Source organism: Oncorhynchus gorbuscha, linkage group LG21, assembly GCF_021184085.1.
Source record: "Oncorhynchus gorbuscha isolate QuinsamMale2020 ecotype Even-year linkage group LG21, OgorEven_v1.0, whole genome shotgun sequence".
Lineage (NCBI taxonomy): Eukaryota > Metazoa > Chordata > Actinopteri > Salmoniformes > Salmonidae > Oncorhynchus > Oncorhynchus gorbuscha.
In genome coordinates this window covers 25,965,349-25,990,348 of record NC_060193.1, presented here as the reverse complement: position 1 = coordinate 25,990,348, position 25,000 = coordinate 25,965,349, and the positions used below count along the sequence as shown (strand labels likewise).

The 25,000-nt window shown below is 44.2% G+C and overlaps 1 protein-coding gene across 6 annotated transcripts in view; it reads left to right on the top strand.

Moving 5' to 3' along the window:
- The window catches only part of LOC124007866 (serine/threonine-protein phosphatase 2B catalytic subunit alpha isoform-like), a 104,262-nt gene that overhangs the window by 52,765 nt on the left and 26,497 nt on the right, over positions 1–25,000 (top strand). For all 6 annotated transcript variants that reach the window (XM_046318653.1, XM_046318658.1, XM_046318656.1 and 3 more), the window contains exons 3-8: positions 7,203–7,327; positions 7,492–7,603; positions 7,944–8,089; positions 9,225–9,364; positions 14,429–14,506; positions 15,181–15,275. In XM_046318653.1, the coding sequence (XP_046174609.1) occupies positions 7,203–7,327; positions 7,492–7,603; positions 7,944–8,089; positions 9,225–9,364; positions 14,429–14,506; positions 15,181–15,275 (696 nt within the window). The remainder of the gene's footprint in view (positions 1–7,202; positions 7,328–7,491; positions 7,604–7,943; positions 8,090–9,224; positions 9,365–14,428; positions 14,507–15,180; positions 15,276–25,000) is intronic.

The following is a 25,000-nucleotide window of genomic DNA, read 5'->3' as shown; positions in this document are numbered from 1 at the left end:
CTATCTCATTCTCAGCAGATCATATTGTGTAACCAATACCTCTCATTCCGTAGTAAAGAAAAAAGCCTGGACCTGCACTTCATCATTGCTATCTTCCAGAGAAATCAGTTGTATGTGATTGGTTCTAAAGTGTAATGGAGAGTGAGAGAAAAGGCTTGGTTGTGTGTTGGTTGTGAATCAGCCTGGGGGATAGTAGAGTCAGAGGTAGGGGTTAACATTAGCTACTTCTACTCCCACTCCTACACCCACCCCCCGCCCCTCTTCTACTCAACAGTGCTATTCTACGGCAATGATACACACGTATACACACGCACACAAACACCCATCCACACACACACACACTGACACAAGGCCACATTTTCTGTTAGAAAGAATACATCCTTTATTTCTCACTCATACTGTACAAACAAAACGCGCTGTGTTTTCCCCACCTCATTCTACCCTCTCCTCCGTCTATGTGATGTGTCTTGGCTGAATGGCCCTCCTGAGACAAACAACACACACACTCTCTTCCTGGTTGTGCCAGGTGGCATCTGGGCTTTCATGGGGGAACCAGGTCACAGTGTTAGTCCATCAGACCCAAACTGCTCCTGACACAGCTCCCTGCTGAATCATTCAGTCCTACAACCTGTAGCTACGTTCTGCTATTGCAAAAAAAACTGCAGTAATGACTGAACTCTACAACCAGCGAGAGAAAAGAGCATTTTCTCTACCAGACCTTTACATCCCGGTCTCTCACATATAACACATGAATACCTAACAGATCGCGAGCTGCATTCCATATACACTACTACTTCACTCCAGGCTGGAACTCTTCCCAGAGATTCGGCGTTGATCTCCGAGGTATTACCGATCTGCTCAATCAAAAGAGGATTTTGCACCGTCTGCCTTCCCGGGTGGATCACACCAACTCAATGAGCTTGCCTCTGGAGTGGCCCGTGTAGGTTATTGAGCCGCACTAGATTGCGTAAGTCAGCCACCCACACACACACTGCTGTTGCTGACTGACGATATGTTGTTGTTCTCCATCGCGCAGTTGCACTGGGTGGCGAGAACAAATCCTAGCTCACTTGAGATAATGTACTCCCACCTGCTCATCTCATATGTGCGTCGTGATTGCCTGTGCGTGCTTGTCTTCATGTGTGTGCTAATAACAAAGCCCAGAGGAAAGCCATTGTATCTGCTATGAATACTGCCTACTATCCATTGTGTCCAGCTGACTACAACATTTACATTTTAGGGATTGAGCAGATGCTAAATCCTTATCCAGAGCACCTTACAGTAGTGAGTGCATACATTTTCGTACTGGTCCCCCATGGGAACCGAACCCACAACGCTGGCGTTGCGGGCGCCATGCTCTACCGACTAGAGCTAGACGGGTCTACAACTCACTGTGGCCTGGCTGCCTGTTCATCGGGTCGTCACCTTGACCCCTATGTCACTCTGACTATTCCAGTGGGACCCCACAGTCACTTCTGTCACCATGGCGCTATCACAGAGAGAAGAAACGACACAGGTTGGCCTTGTCGAGATCTTCAGATCCACCCACACACACCCACACACACACACACACACAGAGAGAGAGACAGCACATCCTCGGCACTGCAACGTTTAGTGTAACTTTTTGTTGCTTCATCATGTCCCTCTATGCCCTTTGTTCTTGGATCGTTTGTTCTTCTCATTTTATGTCTCATTCCAGTGTGATGTTGAGTAAGTCACTTTAATTGAGTTCATCCCAGCTTTTGATAGAATGATGTTTTGTTCTGGTATGCATTCATGCTTCATTGACCAGAAATGAACCAGAACTGTGCTATCAAAAGTCCATCATATAGACCAAGGCTCTCCAACCCTGTTCCTGGAGAGCTACCGTCCTGTAGGTTTTCACTCCAACCCTGTTCCTGGAGAGCTACCGTCCTGTAGGTTTTCACTCCAACCCTGTTCCTGGAGAGCTACCGTCCTGTAGGTTTTCACTCCAACCCTGTTCCTGGAGAGCTACCGTCCTGTAGGTTTTCACTCCAACCCTGTTCCTGGAGAGCTACCGTCCTGTAGGTTTTCACTCCAACCCTGTTCCTGGAGAGCTACCGTCCTGTAGGTTTTCACTCCAACCCTGTTCCTGGAGAGCTACCGTCCTGTAGGTTTTCACTCCAACCCTGTTCCTGGAGAGCTACCGTCCTGTAGGTTTTCACTCCAACCCTGTTCCTGGAGAGCTACCGTCCTGTAGGTTTTCACTCCAACCCTGTTCCTGGAGAGCTACCGTCCTGTAGGTTTTCACTCCAACCCTGTTCCTGGAGAGCTACCGTCCTGTAGGTTTTCACTCCAACCCTGTTCCTGGAGAGCTACCGTCCTGTAGGTTTTCACTCCAACCCTGTTCCTGGAGAGCTACCATCCTGTAGGTTTTCACTCCAACCCTAATCTAGCACACCTGATTCTAATAATTAGCTCGTTGATAAACTGAACCAGGTTAGTTACAACTGGGGTTGGAGCGAAAACATACAAGAAGGTACAGAAGCTCTCCAGGAACAGGGTTGGACACCCCTGGTATAGAGTTGGCTTGCATTGATTTACAGTTAGTATTGATTACAACATGCAGTTAAATCCTGGTCATGAGATTGATCTTAAATCACACATTATAAAACTGAATAGTCGTAACTTGTTATGGCGCAAAGTGTTAGCGCATTGTGGTTAGCAGCCATGTGAAAAGTCCTTTGTATTTAACAGTTGAGTTGGTGTGAAAAGCCTCTGAAAGTTACATTCTTTCATTGTAGGGTTGTTTCCATAGTGATCATGGTCAGCCTTGGCGTACAGTGCTGGCTGAGAAACCAATGAGCGAGAGGGATTTTGACTTTCTATAATTCATTTCCTTTAATGACATATGATTATGGGATCGATGCTGCCTTACAAACATCTACCTTTTTGTAGTAAGCGAGATTTAACATCCACTTTGCACAGTGAGCTGCTTCTCAGACAGCGTGAATTGAATAGCATGTGTAACACCATACTGTTGACTCTGAGAGGGAGCGCATTAGAAATGATAACCCTTTAAGTTTAAATCCAGAAATTAAACCATTTGCAAAGAGTGGAGATTCTCCAAAGACAAAATGACAAAATGAGAGTTTACGATGCATATGCGGAGGAGAAATAATTCTCTCTTCTCTTCCTCGTGCCTCAGGGGGTTTGCAACTCGAGCTAATGGCTTTCCTTCAACAGATGATAATTGGAACTGTCTTCAATACATTTCTACGGGCTTACTCTCAAAATCTGTAGATGCATGCTTAAAGACAGACACGCAAACAAATCCGAGGAAGGTTTTGGTATTCATTGCCAAGGACCCAATTAATATCAGTGCTATAGCAACTGTGTTTCAGGCAACTGTAGTTGGCTGGCGTTGTCTTTTGCTACTGTATATCAGTGTCATTTGTTAACATGAATGTTTACATTTTACATTTCATTTGTTGTTTAGCAAATTGGTGCATTTTCCAGTCTTTACTGCATCTAAAAATAAGGTTAGTAAAAATGGGGAGGTGGGAGGTGGTGATTATCGTGAGGGAGTTTGTTCCAATGTTTTTGCTGAAGTAGACCAATGTTTGTGAATAGCACACACACTCAGAATATAAATACAGTATTTGTTTTGTTTGTTGTTCAAACCAATCAGGGAATTATTTGTGTGACAATATAAACTATGATTGGCTGGTCGTGAAGGTTGACTGGCAGCTGGATATGACACTCTGCTCCGACCACTGCAATGGGTCTACAAAGAAATGACTGGGTTGTTCCTGGCTGGTCTGGGTTCTGTAATCACAGTCCCAGCATGCTTGCTGTCAGTGTGTGGCCAGCGGGTGACAAACATCGGAAGGCCCTGTGGGCTGTGGCTCCTTGGCTCTCCGGGGAGCAGTGGTGAACGGGGCCAGAGGGGCAATGGAAAACCAATTCTATTTGACTGAGTGGTCGAATGGAGTGATCATGGAGTGATTGAGTCAGGCCAGTCACAGTGTGGGTCATGTTGGGTTGTTGACTGGAGCGATTGATTGATGGATGAGGTGGGGATGTGATTAACATCAAAGTTGTCACATTAGTGTAACGTAGACCAACGGGACTAAATAAGTTAATGCCCCATCACTCTGTTATTAAGAATGGAGAGCGGGAGAGTACAGTACATTTTTCGACACTGCATGTTACCATACAATTGCAGACAAGAACAACACTATAGTTGAGATCTCAACAGGCATTGGGATACATGTTTTTCCTCCATAGTAGCATACTTGTGTTCCTTAATAATAATAATAGGCTGTGCAAGTGATGTTCCTTTCATAGATTTCAGTCAGTATTCTATGAATAAAAAGCACAGGGAAGTGACTCATGTCATAGCGAGACAGACATATTTTATTCTATTAAAGATGCCACCCGGAGTCTGAGAAAGAGGGAAATGTTGGCGCTTCCATAATGTAAATGTTGATAGGAGCTATGGCTGAACGACAGCTTTATTGATTCCATTTGTCATGTTACCTCATTATACTCTCACTAACATTATACCCTCACTACCAACGAGGTATCAATGTACAGCTCTTTCCAGTGGTGCTTGTGAGAATAAAATGGCCAATTCAAAAGGTTATCGGGTGATTTGAAGAACGAGTCCCACACTACTGTGATGTTTGTTTGTTGATAGGTAGTCTTGCTATATCTCCCTTCACATTTACAGTGGTCCTTCTTGGTTTGCGTAAGGTCCAACGCGACAGACATTCTGTAAAGGTGTTGCATTTATCTTGAAGAAAGAAAACAGGGACTTGACACAACGTCGAGGGTTTGGCAAACTCAAATGTTTTTAACGCTAAGAAATGTAGTCCGATATATAGTATAAGAGGAGGTTAGGTCATGTTGATTGGTGGCGCAGGTTGGTGAAAGCAGAGCTCACTATGTAATGCAGCACTAAGTCGCTTGGTTTTCATGTTTTAGGCATGATGCGTGTATTATGAAAGGATACAGGCGAGACAACACCTTTTTGTACCAGTTGATCCAGGTTCAATTGGCTGGCAACATACAGTACAGAAACAGAAGACACTTCACGCTTGCAAATCCTCTCCAGGCAAATTGTATGAAACATGCTTGTATTTGAAGCCTTTTGTTTGCCAGGTGAGAGAAGTAGTTGCATTGTGTATTGGAACTGGGTATATATGAACTAATAATTGCCCCTGTAAATAAAAGCTATTGTGCCTCTTGGGATCAGAGAGTGGCTTATGATAATGATAAACGTGACTACTTGCCCAAAACACTTGCCCATTATATGTCCAGGGTCCATATAATTCTTCTTAACATGTACATCAATCATGATACCACAAACAAACTCCCTCAAAGGGTATACGTAAGTGTAATTAGAAAGCCTATGAATTACTACTGCACAGGAAAACTGCACTTTTAAAGAGGACGAAGCAAATGTTTCGAATATGTGACCCACTCCCTGGATTCGGTCCTATGTAGCAACATTATAAAAACATTTTTTTTTACATTGGATAAAAATACAGACTCAGAGCAAGAAAAGTATATATCATACACTGAGGTTGAGGAAGATTGAGAAAGTAACTTGTAACCCCACTTTTGAGAAAATTAGCCTTGAATGTTTGTTTTTTTACACCTACTGGAGAGCTCTTCTTTGGCTCCACCCATTCAGCATCATTCACACCCTCCTTAGCCCCACCCATCTCTTTAAGGATTCACCATGTGCCGAACAGAGTGAGTAGTGTAGTAAACAAAAATTTCAAGACTAAAAGTGGTCAAATTAGTAGCCTACAAAAAGGAAAAACTCCCAACAACTCTGGACACTTGAGCCTCTATCCTAGTCTGACTTTGGTACAGGTCATGTTGCTCATGTTATTGTCTGTGGTAAACACACACTATATCAAATGAAATCTAAGCTTGTCACATGCACAGGATACAGAAGGTGTAAACGGTGCCTTGAAATGGTTACTTGCATAGTAGAAATATCAAAAACAGAAAGTGTCCAGATAAAAATATTTTGTAAATATTGTATAATTTTTAGACGACGCTTACCCAGACACAATTGTTTAAATTGATGGGTCATGTGAAAATGCTATAACCACCCCCCAGCCACATCTAGCTAAGTGGATGGGTCACTATTGTCTATACATGTACATATGTTCATGGAATTAAATAGATGGCCGTAATCCCCCCAAGACACACCTGACTAACTTGATGGGTTGTAATCACCTGGGGAAGTGAAGTATTTTGTTTAGACATGTATCTAGCTGGCTAGATACGAATAATTAGAATACTATTGCGACCCAGATCATACACGTAACGTTAGCTAGCGAGCCCGAAAGCTAATGTTCGCTAGCTACAGTATCTAACAGTACGCTTGCATTTGCAATGAGAACAACTTTCTGACTAAATTAGAAACGTATCATATCTGGAAATGTTCCAGTCTGCCATGAAGCATTCATCCATGTAAACGGGTAAGAGTCCAGCTACATTTCACAACTTTTTCCAACTGTTCTGTCGATAGCACCTGCTAAATTCAAAAGTAGCCAATCGTTTGTAGTTCTCGATGGCTAACGTTATATCGTTCAAAAAAAGCCGCTGTAGAAATGATTTTCACCACATACTGAACAGCTCACATTATAGACAGAAGCCTGCTACATGGCAGACCAATCTAAACTCATCTCCCGGCATGTCCAGCCCATCCATTATCTTAGCCAACCATGCCTAGCGAGAAGGTTGTCTTTTTCTGTGGCTAAACCAACTAGGCTCGATATTTTTTTTTTTTTATCTTACCTTTATTTTCCTAGGCAAGTCAGTTAAGAACAAATTCTTATTTTCAATGATGGCCTAGGAACAGTGGGTTAACTGCCTGTTCAGGGGCAGAACGACAGATGTACCTTGTCAGCTCGGGATTCGAACTTTCAACCTTTCGGTTGCTAGTCCAACACTCTAACCACTAGGCTACCCTGCCGCCCCAACAATTGTATTCATATTTACAGATGGAATACAAGGCACACCATTTTATTTATTTTTATTTATTATTATTATTTTTTTTAAACAAATTTTGATCAAAATAAATTTTAAAAGACTGTTCAAATGCCTCTCCTGTGAAGTAGTGAAATGCAACATACTTCCTGAAACGGATCACATATAAAAGTGAAGAATTGTAAGATTAGTTGTTTCTGATTTCCTCCCATGTGTGCTTCCTGTAGTTTGCGGAGACATCCATGGCCAGTTCTTTGACCTGATGAAGCTGTTTGAAGTAGGAGGGTCACCCGCTAGCACACGATACCTTTTCCTGGGCGACTACGTCGACAGAGGATATTTCAGTATCGAAGTAAGTGTTTCAACCTGGTCAAACAACATTAAGTTAAAGAAGGAAATGGTTGATACTTTTGCGTTTGTACATCTGAAACTACTGTTGGTTATACTGTATTGTAAAAAATATGTTCTCAAAAACTATGCAGATTCATTCCCAATCTCTTTGTTGTTCTCTTTCAGTGTGTGCTGTACTTGTGGGCCTTAAAGATCCTATACCCCAAAACACTCTTTTTGCTTCGTGGGAACCACGAATGTAGACATTTGACGGAGTATTTCACATTTAAGCAGGAATGTAAGTCTGGTTTGAGTTTTTCATTCTAAAGCATTGTACATTCAACCCGGCGCTTACACTTTCAAACGTGCACACAGCAATGTGCTTCTTGGCATAGTATGAAATCAGATATTTGCTCTCTCCTTGATAGGTATTTACATATGAACTATTGCTGTTGTGTTCGAGTCTAAATAAAATACCAAGGGCAGAGTGAAATTATGCTGGAGTTTTTTTAATGTCCTTTGGAGGTTTTCTGACACTTTTGAAATGCTTTCCGACCCAGCACACTGCCCTAGTGTGTAAGAGCAAGGGGTGTTTGGCCTGGCAACACTCACTCCCCGCCCTATTTCCACCTTGACAGGTAGAATTAAGTATTCGGAGCGGGTGTACGATGCGTGTATGGACGCCTTCGACTGCCTTCCTCTGGCCGCCCTTATGAACCAGCAGTTCCTGTGCGTACACGGAGGACTGTCCCCAGAAATCACAAACCTTGACGACATCAGGAAAGTACGTGTCCTCCCGAACCACGTCCCCCGCATGGCCATGCAATATGCTTGTAATTTGAGCTGCTTACACTATCATTCAGAACGATCTCCTGTTTCACTGTTGATAAAGTATTACATTCATGGATACATTGGATATTGTATGTTGTACTGTTTCTATGCTGTGTGAATATATTGCATGTATGGTTTAAACGAGGTTTCATTAAAAGCATAATGGGTGTTCAGTATAAGTAAGATAATCAACTCTCCCTTGCAACAAACATTCACGTGGATTTTATTCTAATGGAATTTATCACGTGAAAAGCACTTAAATTGGGATACAGATACGTTTGCACAGAGCATTGTGCAAACTGTTTCATTCCCCGTTTTGCTGTTCAAGAAAATGAAGACTTTACCCATTTTCCCTTGAAATGTTTCCTTTGAAAAGAATGACCTTGATAATACAACATGGATTACCTCGCTCTCAATTCGCTCTCAAACGATGCCCCTAGCTAACAGGAGCGTTACATTCGGGCAGAGTCTGGACCGCTCTGATTAAAAATGTTGAAGAGTCGGATCCTGCTTTCTCTCAAATTCAATAACGGCAATTGGATTTTGTGGCTGCAATCAGAGGGTCTCTGTAATCCAATCTGCACTATTGAAGTGTCCATTATCCTACAGTATATACTTTCTCTGGAGAAATCGATATGGTTACTCTGAATGACTGTCGTGAGCTTTTGGCTGATCACATCAATTTGTACCTTTTTCATCCCATTTCTGAAGAGGAAGCATTCGTGTGGGCAAGATTGAATATACCTATTCATGTTTTCTGCTCATAATAGGCACACATTGTCATCCAGTCCACATGTTGTGGCTGTCTTTCACTCAAACACGATGCACCGTTGTAAAACTGAGACCCTACCAACAGTTTTTCATTTTAACCACAGTTCAATGTAGCAAGACTAATTGTCAAATCAAGATCCATCTCAAGTCTTTGACAATGACAAAAACAACCACTTTTCCTTAGGTATCACTTGATCAACACCAACCCATTGAGGAAGCTAAACTGACTGAGTTTCCTCATAGATTAGACATTTTCCTGGCCGCTTGACGTTGTCTTTCCCTGTCTCTCCTAACTCTGTGTCCCTCTCTCTTTGCAGTTAGACAGATTCAAAGAGCCCCCTGCGTACGGGCCCATGTGTGACCTGCTGTGGTCGGACCCCCTGGAAGACTTTGGGAATGAGAAAAGCCAAGAGCACTTCACACACAACACAGTGAGAGGCTGCTCCTACTTCTACAGGTGGGCCATCAACAGCATCACCTCCTTCACAAGCTGCGTAGGAAGTGCTACGCCATTTCCTGGTTGCTAAAATTCTAATAGTTCGCCTAATTTCAGTTTATGTGATAAAACAAGCAAGTATAGTGTAGAGAATCATTGTACCATCTAAACCGCTGTGAGATATCTTTTCCATAACCAGAAATATTGTATTTTCAGCTGTTTAACACTGGTTTATAAAACCAAAAGTAAAAGACGTAAAAAACGAAACTTAAGACCAGGAAGCCTAGAAATAGCGCACAAATAACAGATCTACCGCTTCTTAAACTTGCTTTCAATGAGACGTAGCTATAACTTCCATTTCTATGTGAATTTGGTCGGTCACCCAAAAAGTTACATATTGCATCTTTAAGAATGCTATTTTCATGTCAATGTAGAAATGCTGGTGTGTGTGTGTGTGTGTGTGTGTGTGTGTGTGTGTGTGTGTGTGTGTGTGTGTGTGTGTGTGTGTGTGTGTGTGTGTGTGTGTGTGTGTGTGTGTGTGTGTGTGTGTGTGTGTGTGTGTGTGTGTGTGTGTGTGTGTGTGTGTGTGTGTGTGTGTGTGTGTGTGTGTGTGTGTGTGTGTGTGTCATACAATGGACTTGACATTGATCTTAGTGCAACACCTCTGGGCTCTACAGTAATATAACCATTCAAATAGAACAGAGTCCCGGTTCTATTGAAGCATCACTGAACCCTCCTTTGCCAAATCCTTCCAACCCAAGTTATTCTGCCAAATGTTCATTTTCATTCAGTCCCCTTCCAACTCCCTCAGTCTTTCTTCTATTGTCTGTGGATATGACAGTAACCGTATAACCTGCATTTGTCATCATCCCAGAGAAACGGGCTTCTCTCTCATTACTCTGTCGCAAGTGTTTATGGAGCACACATATTAACTCCCCTTAAACAGATCCCAGTCGCAGGCAAAGCAAACAACGGAATGGCTGGAAGCACGGAGGGAGCTCACTCTGTCCGGAATATAATGAACAGGGCCACAGTCCTCTCCAAATGTCTATTTTAGTGCTCTAGTGTCCAGTCATTACAGGTGGATAAACACTCTATGGCCCTGGCATGCCAGTGGTAAAGCCAGCCTGAAGCAGCATAAGCAATCAAACGCTGAGTGTGATACACACTGATTTGCAGATTATTTTTCTTCTTCAAAACATTATTATTGCATTATATTTTGTATCATGGTCAGAATGCATTTTAACCTTTTTGAATGGTTCTCTGTTCATTTCATACTTATGCTAAACTAAGTGGCTAGAGTTAGCAGGTCCATGGAAAGACTCAAAGGTGCATGAGTGCGTTCAGACACCCAAAGAGCTCTGTCTAGAATAGAATAAACGTTGGACAGACTTTTTGCAGTTTGTAAATTGATGTCATTTGAAAAGAGACTGCATATCATCTTTGGTAGAGACTTTACCCATAATGCAGGACTATTTCAAAGTCCCCTTATTTGAGGAGTATACCAGCACAAAATTGGCTCTTTTGACCCCAGGAAGACTTGTGGTCTCTAAGGCACCAGCTAAAGGGGATTCAATAAAGACTAAAGAATGTACACTGAGTGTACAAAACATCTTTCCATGACATAGACTGACCAGGTGAGTCCTGGTGAAAGCTATGATCCCTTATTGATGTCACTTGTTCAATCCACTTCAATCAGTGTAGATGAAGGGGAGGAGACAGGTTAAAGAAGTATTTTTTTTATGTCTTGAGACAATTGAGACTTGGATTGTGTTTGTGTGCCATTCAGAGGGTGAATGGGCAAGACAAAAGATTGAAGTGCCTTTGAACGGGGTATGGTTGTAGGTGCCAGGCGCACCGGTTTGTGTCAAGAACTGCAAAGCTCCTGGGTTTTTCATGCTCAATAGTTTCTCGTGTGTATCAGGAATGGTCCACCACCCGAAGGACATCCAGCCAACTTGGGGAAGGATCGGATTGGAGCATTGGAGTCAACATGGGCCAGCATCCCTGTGGAATGCTTTCGACACCTTCAAGAGTCCATGCCCCGACGAGGCTGTTCTGAGGACAAAAACTCACTATTAGGAATATGTTCCTTGTGTTTGTTATACTCACTGTATAGTGTTTTATGTGGGAACAATAATGGTTATTTGCATTCAAAATTTTATTTTGGTCAGGGCTGTGCGATAGATTTGTAGATGAACCAACAGTTTGCTTTAAATGGTCTCGCTTGACTATCTGCTAGACAACACATGCCCGGTCAGGGCGTGAAATGTCACCCCTGTCACTTGAGAGAGGGTAAGACAGTCGTGTTGATGCTCTCTGGTTCTGCCAGTGATATTTCCATCGTATGGCCCTGCCACCGCAGAGATATCTCTGATATCTGAGTGATAGGGATTCAGTATACTACATCGAGTAGAATCGACTATCGAAAGAAAGACAGTGATTTGACCGTGATCGGCCCTGTTCGAATACTCCTAATACTTTCCTTCCTCGCTTCCTTGAAGGAATCACGAACCAGACATTACTAGATGGGTTTTTAGCAAACTTGCCATTGCTTTCAACAGTTATGGCATGTCAGATCGGTGATTACTTCAGGGAAGCAAGGAATAAAGGATGCATTTTAAGAGTATGTGAACAGATAATTGCTGTTGTAGTATAAACACTTCAGCATTTCAAACAGGATAGTACAGTAAAACTCCAGTCCAGGTTAGCTGCTTCCTCTTGTACCTCTATCCCAACAGCCCCCTGTGTCTTCTTGGCTTGGCTTACATTCCTCTGTGGCTTTTGGCTTGCATTCCAAGTGGCACTCTATTTCCTACATAGTGCACTACTTTTGGTCAAGAGTAGTGCACTATATAGGGAATAGAGTGCCATTTGAAACATAGCCTTGTTGTTTTTCCCAGTGTCGTCGTTTGGATCTGCCTGCAGGGCTCATTGTAATTGCCAGCATACTGGCATGCTGCGTTTATTGGCCAGCTTCAAGTTCCAGACTGAAAGGAGAACAATTTGCCAATCTGAGAGAAAATAATCAGTTTGGTGCTTTTTCCTGGCTTCTGGCAACTGTTTTACCCCAGCGCCATAGGCCCCCTCATAACTGTTTTACCCCAGCGCCATAGGCCCCCTCATAACTGTTTTACACACTACTGAGGCATGAAATTGCACATGAATACAGGCCCCATCTTTTCAAGCCGAGCACAGACACTGTACTGTGTGGTCGACTGTTTTTGAGTCGCCTAAACAGGAAATGACATGTTATTTTAGATGCTTTACGCAAATAGCCCCTGAATGGATTGTGTCTGTTCAGAGGATGCACAGAGTACACTGTCAGGTTTGAAGTAGACAGTGATGTGCATTTGTTTGTTTATTTGTCAGGGACTCTCACAACGGTTTGGGATGGATCGCATCTGCGCTCCGTCCCAAAACAGATGTCAATTGCGTTCAGCACAAAATGTCTTTAGTCTTCTGAGCAGTGCCTACGGTAGCAACAGCATCTGCTGATGCCTGGAGAAACAAATGGGAGTGAAAATAGTCAATTAAGATGGATATGAGCTACTTTTTTATTTTTCCTCGAAGCGATGCTATCACTCCATAAAGAAACCACGCGCACTTTGGTTACCGTTCCCGCCGTCGGTGGTGCGTTCTCCTCTCGGGTCATCAGTAACAGAACAAGGAATGTGACACCGTACCCATTTCTAGGTGTAAGTCCACCTGGAGTGACAAAGCAAAGCAGGCCTCTCCGCTAGGAAGCCTGCAGTGTAACTGTGCCCCTCAATGCATACCCGTCTGACAAGGAAGTGTAAATTGAGACGGATCGGTTCACTTTTGTTCAAGTTAGAGTATACCGTACCCGTTCTCTTGTCTACTTTCTATTCTGGATATTAACTGGAGGCGGAGGGCTATGGCTGTTACGAGTTGGCCCGAAGTGCAAGGCCATCTACCTGTCTCACAAAGCAGTGAGCTAACCCTTTAGCTCCGAAAGCTTTCAGCAATGGAGAACCACATTGATTAAAGGGCACAACCATTGTTCGACTAATTAGCAATATCCAGAAACAAACACTTGAGTTTAGCCTTCAGCCCCGCACTTAATTATCAAACACACACGTCAGATTATTTCCAAATGACAGCTGAAGTGTCGTTCTGTCAATGGGGAAAAGCGTTGCCTGTTGTGACCTAAAATTAAATAAACATGAGTCGGTTCCACGGTGAGTTTGGTTCTTTGAACAATGACTGCTTTCATGTTTCGTCAGGTTCATTGAATAACCTTCGAAAGTTGTTGTGGTGGGAAGTTCTGAAATGATTTTGACACACAGCTCTGTTGGAAGTTCATGTGCACTCACTTACTTACTAAACGTTCCTTCTCCGGGAGTTTTCAACGTAGCTGGCTTCAAGGGGGTTGTTGGCTGGCCGGCTGGCTAGTGTGACTAGGGCCTCCCTCACTGAGTGCAAAATCACATTTTGGGTTCTTTGGGAATGAAAGGTTATGGCATGGAAAATCCTGAAACTTTACTACATTGTAATTGCTGGCAGTTTATTTTGGCCACCTCAATCTCAGACTGATCAGAGCTGCATGAGTACGCAAAAGCTGCACGTGCACACACACACACACACACACACACACACACACACACACACACACACACATGCACGCACACACGCACACACACGCACGCACGCACACACACAACACAACACAACACAGCACGCACACACACACACGCACGCACACACACAACACAACACAACACAACACAACACACACACACACACACACACACTGAATACTTATAGAAACCACAAGGTTGAGATTTTATGCTGGATCCATTGTTTGCCCTTTCCAATGGTTACATGATGAAGGTGCCTGCTATTAAAATACACTTGAATGAATATCTATTTTAAGTGTCAATCCACTGGGCACACACTGGTTGAATCAGCGTAGTTTCCACATCATTTTAATGAAATTACGTTGAACCAACGTGGAACAGAAGTTGATTTGACGTCTGTGCCCAGTGGGAAAGAAATCGAATCACTGCTTTTTGATCAAATTAGAGCCGTTAATCAAGCATGTGTCGTCTTGTCTTTCAACAGTTATCCTGCTGTCTGCGACTTTCTACAACACAATAACTTATTATCGGTCATTCGAGCCCATGAAGCACAGGACGCTGGGTAAGTTCCCTCTTCCCCCCCCCCCCCCCCCATCGCTAACTGTTACAGCCGTTCACCTTGGACAACTATGTCGCTTGAGCCTAGCCAGGAAACCTGGGTAGGAATCCTGCGCTTGCAAAAAAATAGTGTTGAATTCAACTTTATTGAGTTTGGTCGTCAGTGCCCCCTCAAAGGACCGTGACACCCTTGGTAAGCAAGCATGCCATAACATTTGAGAAAAGGGCTGATGAGGCAGGGGCTCCCCCTCAAACTGACAGAAGAGGCGTGTCACCCTGTTTGTTTACTGCTCCTCCACGAAGACTGTCCGGCCCACTCAAAGAGAAAAGAACAGCTTGACCTACTAGCTAGCCACAGATCTAGGATCAGGTAACCATTCCAAAAAAATGGATTTCATTAGTCCTCGGGCCATCGTGGACTTCATACACATAATAATAATGTGTTACATCCACTGTACATAATCTAGCAGACACTTTTATCCCGAACAGTTATGCATGCATACATTTTATATACAGATGGTCCTGGAAATCAAACCCACTATCCTGGCATTGCAAGCACCATGCTCTACCAACTGACAGCTACAGAGGACCACACTGTGCTGCAGAAGAGCACAAGTACAGCTTTAGGTAGTGTTCTTGTAACAGTGATGGTGCTGATGATGTTGTCTCTCCCTCTAGGTACCGCATGTACAGGAAAAGCCAGACGACAGGGTTTCCTTCTCTCATCACCATCTTCTCAGCACCCAACTACCTAGACGTCTACAACAACAAAGGCAAGCACAGAGTGAATCGTACTCATTACCGCATTCATTTGTTTATTTGTTATGGATCATTTACCACTTGCCAGTGGAGGCTGGTGGGGTCTATAGGAGGACGGGCTCATTGTAATGGCTGGAAAGGAAAACATGGAACCGTGTCAAACATGTGGTTACATATGTTTGATGTGTGTAATACAGCTCTGTTCATTCCATTCCAGCCATTACAATGAGCCCGTCCTCCTATAGCTTCTCCCACCAGCCTCCTCTGTTGTATGCTGCCCTAGAGTTAGGCTTCGCTCAGTCAATGAGATAAGATTTGGAAGGATGGCCTCGCGACACAACCTGACTCTATTGAACTAGTTTACGGTTGAAGTTGTCAGACACGGATGTTCATACAACATCACAAAAGTACATCTCTTTTTAAAGTGCATTTTAAATCACAACACAAGGGATAGAGAGAAAGAAAGGGGGACAGTGAGAAAGGGAGAGAGAGAGAAAGAAAGGGAGAGAGAGAGAAAAGGATAGAGAGAAAGAAAGGGGGACAGTGGAAAGGGAGAGAGAGAGAGAAAGAAATGGGGACAGTGAGAAAGGGAGAGAGAGAAAGGGGGGCAGTGAGAAAGGGAGAGAGAGAGAAAGAAAGGGGGACAGTGAGAAAGGGAGAGAGAGAAAGAAAGGGGGAGAGAGAGAAAGAAAGGGAGAGGGAGAGAAAAGGATAGAGAGAAAGAAAGGGGGACAGTGGAAAGGGAGAGAGAGAGAGAAAGAAATGGGGACAGTGAGAAAGGGAGAGAGAGAAAGGGGGGCAGTGAGAAAGGGAGAGAGAGAGAAAGAAAGGGGGACAGTGAGAAAGGGAGAGAGAGAAAGAAAGGGGGAGAGAGAGAAAGAAAGGGAGAGGGAGAGAAAAGGATAGAGAGAAAGAAAGGGGGACAGTGGAAAGGGAGAGAGAGAGAAAGGGAGAAAGAGAAAGAAAGGGGGACAGTGAGAAAGGGAGAGAGAGAGAGAAAGGGAGAGAGAGAGAAAGAAAGGGAGAGGGAGAGAAAGAAAGGGGGACAGTGAGAAAGGGAGAGAGAGAAAGAAAGGGAGAGAGAGAGAGAAAGAAAGGGAGAGAGAGAAAGAAAGGGGGACAGTGAGAAAGGGAGAGAGAGAAAGAAAGGGAGAGAGAGAGAAAGAAAGGGAGAGAGAGAGAAAGAAAGGGGGACAGTGAGAAAGGGAGAGAGAGAAAGAAAGGGAGAGAGAGAGAAAGAAAGGGGGACAGTGAGAAAGAAAGGGGGACAGTGAGAAAGGGAGAGAGAGAAAGAAAGGGAGAGAGAGAAAAAGAAAGGGAGAGAGAGAAAAGGATAGAGAGAAAGAAAGGGGGACAGTGGAAAGGGAGAGAGAGAGAAAGGGGGACAGTGAGAAAGGGAGAGAGAGAGAAAGGGAGAAAGAGAAAGAAAGGGGGACAGTGAGAAAGGGAGAGAGAGAGAAAGAAAGGGAGAGAAAGAAAGGGGGACAGTGAGAAAGGGAGAGAGAGAGAAAGAAAGGGAGAGAGAGAGAAAGAAAGGGGGACAGTGAGAAAGGGAGAGAGAGAAAGAAAGGGAGAGAGAGAGAAAGAAAGGGAGAGAGAGAGAAAAGGATAGAGAGAAAGAAAGGGGGACAGTGGAAAGGGAGAGAGAGAGAAAGGGAGAAAGAGAAAGAAAGGGGGACAGTGAGAAAGGGAGAGAGAGAGAAAGAAAGGGAGAGAGAGAGAAAGAAAGGGGGACAGTGAGAAAGGGAGAGAGAGAAAGAAAGGGAGAGAGAAAGAAAGGGAGAGAGAGAGAAAAGGATAGAGAGAAAGAAAGGGGGACAGTGGAAAGGGAGAGAGAGAGAAAGGGAGAAAGAGAAAGAAAGGGGGACAGTGAGAAAGGGAGAGAGAGAAAGAAAGGGGGACAGTGAGAAAGGGAGAGAGAGAGAAAGAAAGGGGGACAGTGAGAAAGGGAGAGAGAGAGAAAGAAAGGGAGGGAGAGAGAGAAAGAAAGGGAGAGAGAGAGAAAGAAAGGGAGAGAGAGAGAAAAGGATAGAGAGAAAGAAAGGGGGACAGTGAGAAAGGGAAAGAGAGAGAAAGAAAGGGAGGGAGAGAGAGAGAAAGGGAGAGAGAGAAAGAAAGGGGGACAGTGAGAAAGGGAGAGAGAGAGAAAGAAAGGGAGGGAGAGAGAGAAAGAAAGGGGGACAGTGAGAAAGGGAGAGAGAGAGAAAGAAAGGGAGAGAGAGAGAAAGGGAGAGAGAAAAAGAAAGGGGGACAGTGAGAAAGGGAGAGAGAGAGAAAGAAAGGGAGAGAGAGAGAGAAAGGGAGAGAGAGAAAGAAAGGGGGACAGTGAGAAAGGGAGAGAGAGAGAAAGAAAGGGAGAGAGAGAGAAAGGGAGAGAGAGAAAGAAAGGGGGACAGTGAGAAAGGGAGAGAGCGCGCACACAGTGCCGTGGTTCCAAAACGTTTCACGCGTCTCTTGGGTTGGGTGGGGATGGGATGGACTGGCTGTGGTCCATTTGGCATGCAGTGTCCCAGCACACTCTGGAGGAGGCTGGACACACAGACAGACCTTTATGAAGTGAGTCAGCACAAAAAGTCCAAGAGCGACTCTTTTTGTCCAATCGGGGAACCACAGGGGAATTTAGGGAGAGAATGGGAGAAGGGAAATGGGGCATATTTTTGACACACACACTCATGGGGGCATATTTTCGCATAGGTGTGAATTGGGGCAAAGCCCGGTGATGAGTTTCCTTGCGGGCATGTGTCAGGATGGTGTGTAGTAGGATCTACTGCAAGGACATCTACAGAAGGAGAGCGGTTTGGAGTTTTTTTGTGAGCCTTACAATGGCTGATGTTCACAGTCCGTCCAGGTTGTTTTTGCTTTGATGTTCCCTAATCTCAGCCCACCTTCATATCTGATCCCAGCTTTGCCAACTCAAAGGTAAAGAGCTTTAAATAGCTGACCTTCCGAAGCACATTCAGGAACGCATGCCATTACTCAGCCCGGGCTCCTGCACAACTAGACCCCCCCCCCCCCCCCCCTCCATCCCACTCTTTTAGTTTTATTGTGCATTTAACGCCGATTGCGTATTTCTTCAGAGTTTTAATGTATTTAATAGGGTGCTCAGTTTTCTAGGATTCTTTTACTTTTCTCTGGAAACAACATGGGATTCTTCACCCTGTAGTCCTACAGACATTCTAACTAAGGAGTTAAGAGGAGTACATTAAATCATCTGTTATTTCTGTGAAGTGAGGCATATAATATGGTTCGAATGGGGCAGGGCGCCCGATTGAAATGCAAGTGACCGTAATAGATTGAACTTCTCTCGTCTTGGACTGGGATCTTGGTTGCGAGTGCCGCGGTCTCGTGATTGATGGCCAATCGATGGCAGCTGTAAATCTAAAAGGGGCCAGTCAGCTAAGCCCGTCAGTCTTTGCGGGGGGAGTGGGGGGGGGGGGGTTGCCAGAATCAGATTAACCAGCCTCCTCCAAATCAGTCTGCGGTCAGTGTAACCTCGCTCAGAGTGGGGATTTGGCAACCCTGACAAAGGCAGGAACCCCCCCAGCCGGTGGTCTCGCAGGCAAATAAATACAATTTTAAAAAACACAAAGGCCACCACTGCCGAGTCGACATAATGCAACAGCCAAATCATTTTTTTTTTTAAGGGTTAAATCAATCGTGGAATCGGATGGTTCCGTCACCGAGCTACTCGGGTGGCTAGACTACACGGTCTCATGTCAGGGGTCAAGTTGTCTGTAGCCACATAAGCTGGAGCTGAGTGATCATTCGGCCAATGCCCCCCTCTCTCACTGACCTGTAAACATGAAAACTGTCTGCTGAAAAACAATATGGGTGGCAAGTTTAGTCGCTGGTGTCAGACAGCTTGGGTTCCTCCAGTCAAGAAGACGGGGAATGACACCGCTCCCCAAGTCTATTTCGGAGCGGCAGAGGATTGTCACGCAGTGAAACGATAACTGAGGGGTTCTCCCCCATCGGAGACAGTAGCTCCTCATACCCCAGAATCCTCTTGTCACTTGAATTCCCAAGACATGTGACTAGGGACTTAGTCGCCGTTCCCATCTGGGATTTGGGAGGTGGAGTTTGGTTTTAATTTGAGGAGACGAGGGTTAAAGCTACTGTGGTGTGATACTGTTGTGATATAAGATATAAGATATGCTTGTGGCAACTATTTATACTTCTAGTACAGTTTATCAGACCTGGGCTCAAAGGAATCTATCTTGATGAATGCTATATTGGCAAGCTGCCTAACTAAAACCAGCGAAAGACCCTTCGCTGGGCCTGCCTCTTGGACAGCAGTTACGCATATCCAAAAATGGCACACATAGTATCAGACGTTTACCGGATTTTCCCCTGCCATATGTTGTTGATTGAGTTTAGACCGTTGGAAATGTGACTGGGAGACAGATGGGAATATGTGGACGATTTGAAAGTGTCAGACTGGGGATTCAGGCTTGGGTGTTGCGAAGTCGTGTTGATCACAAGGTGAAACATTTAGCCTACCTGCCTCCGAGACGGTCACATAGTTCCCGCTCTGTCCTGCTATTCATTGATAGAATGAAAATAGAGATGGAGATGTGCTGTTGCTCTAGAGAGGGCTGGCTCAGAGATATGGCCGAGGTCAGAGTTCGGACTCTGTTTCCTGTGGGATTGGCATGTGGCCACATGATCGGTGCTGAGCGTAGAGTAAATAGTAGGATGGCATTCCCGAGGCAGGACTACGGGGAACAAGGGAATTCTCTGCCTCGTCACAGTTGACAGCGTGGGGACCTTCTCTGGTAATTCTCCAGGGACCCCTCCCCCCATAGAGTCAGAGCAAGTCTGAGCATAAACGGGTATGTTCTCTGTTCTGTTTTCCTCTCTGGATTTCTGGTCGGGTAGCTGGATGGGAATCTTGGCGTGAGAGGACCAGTTAACCAGTAAACATTCCTAGTCCATCATTATCACTTACTCACCATCCTTTTGTGATTTATCTGATTTCTTAGAACTGCAGTTATGATCAAGACCTCAATTATTATTGGTCAATAACATTGACAACTCAATCTGCTTTGTTACTCTAACACTACTCTGTAGCCTACTGTATGGTTCCAATGCAACAGTGATTTGACAAGAACTGTATTAAATATGTGTGGGATGATAAATTCATAAAAGTCAACTGTAGTGGAAGAAAATGTAAAACAGCCAATTTCCCTCTATTTCCTGTCTACAGCTGTTATATGAGTGGAATACAGAGCAAGTTAGATAGAAGAAGGGAGAAAAGCAGAGTATGGCCGTCCGCTTGTCAGACAGACAGTTGAGGAAGCATTAAGCCAGAAGAAGGAACTCTCAAACTTCCACCCCTCGTCCCTCCAGACAGAGGGGATCAGAGAGCCGTCCTCGTTAAGAAGGGAGGAAATCCCTTCTCGTCAGGCACTCGTCTGTGAATAATGTATGAGAGGGCAGACAGGCGGGCGTCGCCATTACTGTATTAGTGGGTTTTCCTGTTAGAGCAACCCCACGGATGGTCTGGTCTTCCCCCAAGAAGCACTACAGTAGTAGTTAACGTTATTAGAGCAACAGAGATGCCCGGTGGTTGTCTGAGGAACTGCAACCAGAATTAAATTAGTTTGAAAATGTATATCGTCGTTTGTGAATGTTTTATTAATTTATTAAAAGCAAGATAGCTAGCACATAAGTTATGAAAATATGGTCCCTTCAGGAATCAAACCCAGAATGCTGGTGTTGCAAACAACAACCAACTGAGCTTAATGCTTCCTCCACTGTCTGTCTGACAAGCGGACTGCCCTACTCTACTTTTTCTCCATCTTCTATCTATCTTCTATCTATTAGCCGGCTACCACCTGGTTACTCAACCCTGCACCTTAGAGGCTGCTGCCCTATATACATAATGGAATCACTGGCCACTTTAATAATGGAACCCTAGACACTTTAATAATGTTTACACAATGCTTTACTCATTTATTCATATGTATATACTGTATTCTATTCTACTGTATTTTAGTCAATGCCACTCCGACATTGCTCTTCCTAATATTTATGTATTTCTTAATTCTGTTATTTTACTTTAGATTCGTGTGTGTTGTTGTGAATTGTTAGATTCTAGTACATTGTTGGGAGCTAGGAACACAAGCATTTTGCTACACCTGCAATAACATCTGCTAAATATTTTTATGTGACCAATAAAATTTGATTTGATTTTGAGCCATGTAGAATGCCTGGTAGCTTGGTAATGACGTAAGAGGGAAAAGTATATTTATATACCAATAACTGCGTAGATACACTATATATACCAAGCTATGTGGACAGCCGTTCAAATGAGTGGATTCAGCTATTTCAGCCGCACACGTTGCTGACAGGTGTATAAAATTGAGCACACAGCCAAGCAATCTCCATAGACAAACATTGGCAGTACAATGGCCCATATTGAAGAGCTCAGTGACTTTCAACGTGGCACCATCAAAGGATACCACCTTTCCAACAAGTCATTTTGTCACATTTCTGCCCTGCTAGAGCTGCCCTGGTCAACTGTAAGTGCTGTTATTGTGAAGTGGAAATGTCCGGGAGCAACAACGGCTCAGTTGCGAAGTGGTAGGTCACACAAGCTCACAGAACAGGACCGCCAAGTCCTGAAGCACGTAGGGCGTAAAAAGCACCTGTCCTCGGCTGCAACACTCACTAAGGAATTCCAAACTGCCTCTGGAAGCAACGTCAGCACAAGAACTGTTCGTCGGGAGCTTCATGAAGTGGGTAATCACGGCCGAGCAGCCATGGAAGATCACCATGCCAAGATCACCAATGCCAAGCGTTGGCTGGAGTGGTGTAAAGTTAATCGCCATTGGACTCTGGAGCAGTGGAAACGCTCCAGAGGTGGATTTGTGCTTTCAGAGTTTGTGTGTGTATCTAAGAGAAGGCACAGTAGCTCATAACAATGGCTGTTGATACTGAGGGCTGCACCACTTACTTACTCCAACACCCGCTCGTCTCACCGCTGTCTCGCCACTACCACGCAACCCCACCCCTCACCAATCCCAGTGAATGTTAGTCTGTCTATCTGTAGCTGTACAGACTCATGACATGCAGATGGCTGGCATGCCGCGTTTGATGACTTGCTATTCTCAAACCCCGCCAGGAGACGCAGGAAAGTCCCCCACCGGGGCCCAACCTCGGTGTCAGCTTTCCCCCCTCTCCGAATCAGCCACATTGGCTGGGTGTTGGGGGTGGAGGTGGGAGGGAGAGCAGAGGGCTGTATAAAGGGGATGAGGCAACAGTGTCTGTCTGTGTGGTTCCCTGGCCTGTTGCAATGGGATAACACACTTTGACTTATTTAGACAGACTAGGTCAAGGTTCCCCAAATGGTTTTATTTGGCCCCCCATGTTTTCAAGTACATTTTGTAATTTTCATTGTTGGACATAAGACTTGTAAACACCAGGAAATCAGCTCTGAGTGATTTAAATTTATGAAATCTGTTCCCAAGTATTCCCATGGACAATAGAGAGACACGACGTGGTCGTATATACAAATGTACGCAAGGTTTGATATGATTACGTTTCAGTCAAACATTATATCTCTTTCTGCTCCTTGCGGTCAATTTGCAGTCTACAAATGATTTGTAGTTATGTTCCATCCCCCGAACCATCCGACTCAGAAAGAATCAGCCCGCTGCTGAATCTGGAAAAGGTCATTGGCTCAGGTCTAGGTCAGATCCTAGTGGAACCGCCATGTGAGCCAGTGTAGCAAAATGTCATATAGTTTGTTAAGTCAAACATGTTATCGTGTATTTTGACATGTTTTTTTTTCATAATCATTCTAAAACATCCATAAGAATATGTAGATTTTTCCTAATACAAACAACTGTTGGATTTGTTTGTCCGTGATTATACAGTATGTGTTTCTCTCGTAAACAGTCTAAGGTTTCAACTTGTTATAGATACGTCCTCGGTTTCTGATCCCATTTTTGGTACGTTGCAATTGCCTCCCGGAGAATTCAGCCTTTTCATGCATGTTGGCACAGAAAAAGCTTGGTGTATGCACATTCTTATGGACCTCTGGAGCAGTATTGCATACTGTGGATAATGTGGTCAACCAAAGCACTTCCTCCCGGTTCCCCAATAAACTATGTCCCTTGTTTTATCTCACGTGGATCTTACGAGTAGATTTGCTGTGTTTCTCAAAATGTCTCTGCCTCAACTTTTCCGATCAACATGCCAATAGGGATCTCCAATCTGTCTCTCTGTCTCTGTATCCCCCCAGCTTATCTCTCCCATGATCTCTCTCGCTCTCTCCTTTCACCCTCTCCCCCCATCCATCCATTGTCAGAAGTGTACGTTTTCTCACTAAGGAATGGAGGCGATCAGTCCATCAAGCCCATATTCTGAGCGAGTTGTTTTTCCGGGTTTTATTCATGTATAAATCCCTGTAAATGATGCTGGGACTGTTGTGGTTGGGGGCTTGGAATCAATGTGACATAGCATTGATATCAAATCCAATCACATTGTATTTGTCACACGCACCTTACCGTGAAATTCTTACTTACAAGCCCTTAGCCAACAATGCAATTAAGAAAAATATTGACTAGATAAACTGAAGTAAAAAAATAAAAGGGCAACAATAAAATAACAATAACGAGGTTATATACAGTGACTGTGCATAGATCATAAACAGTGAGTAGCAGCAGTATATAAAAAAGGGGGGGGGTCAATGCAAATAGTCTGGGTAGCCATTTAATTAGCTGTTCAGTAGTCGTATGGCTTGGGGGTAGAAGCTGTTTTGGACCTAGACTTGGTGCTCCGGTACCGCTTGCCGTGCGGTAGCAGAGAGAACTAGTCTATAACTAGGGTGGCTGGAGTCTTTAGGGCCTTCCTCTGACACCGCCTGGGATAGAGGTCCTGAATGGCAGGAAGCTTGGCCCCAGTGATGTACTGGGCCGTACCCCTTGTGGCGCCTTGCGGTTGGAGGCCGAGCCGATTCCATACCAGGCAGTGATGCAACCAGTCAAGATGCTCTCGATGGTGCAACTTTAGAACTGAGGATCTGAGGACCCATGCCACATCTTTTCAGTCTCCTGAGGGGGAATAGGTGACTATCTTGGTGTGTTTTGGACCATGATAGTTTGCTGTTGATGTGGACAATAAGGAACTTGAAACTCTTAACCTGCTCCACTACAGCCCCATCGATGAGAATGGGGGTGTGCTCGGCCCTCCTTTTTCTGGAAGCGCAGAGGATGGGTTTAAAGGGCCAGCCGTGTAGAACAGGCACACGATGCAGGCTGACTTTATATTTTCACTTAATAACGCTGTTTTAATTGCTAGGTAGAACGTGGGATAAAACTGACAGCTTTTGAGGGGTTTTATGAGATGGATTTACGGTTTTATGGACAGTTTTATAATACACAATATGGATGTTTTAGAATAGAAGGCACTCTAAATGCATTCAAAATTAATTTGTACACCAGTGATTTGATCAACGTGTTAAAATAGGGTTAACACTATACTTAATGCATGCAGGTATAATTCATTATGATGCGGTCTTGTAATATGTCTTGTAATAATCTCATAATGATCCGGACAAACTAACAGCCAGTTTGGAAACTATGCACAGAGAGACATAACATACCATAAGCCTTGTTCTAAAGCAAGTTATAATGCATTATACCTGGATGTGTTTAATTGTCAGATGTCTCATACACACCCCCTCTCTCCATGTGGCTGTTCAGGAGGATGTAATCTCTCATGGACAGACTAT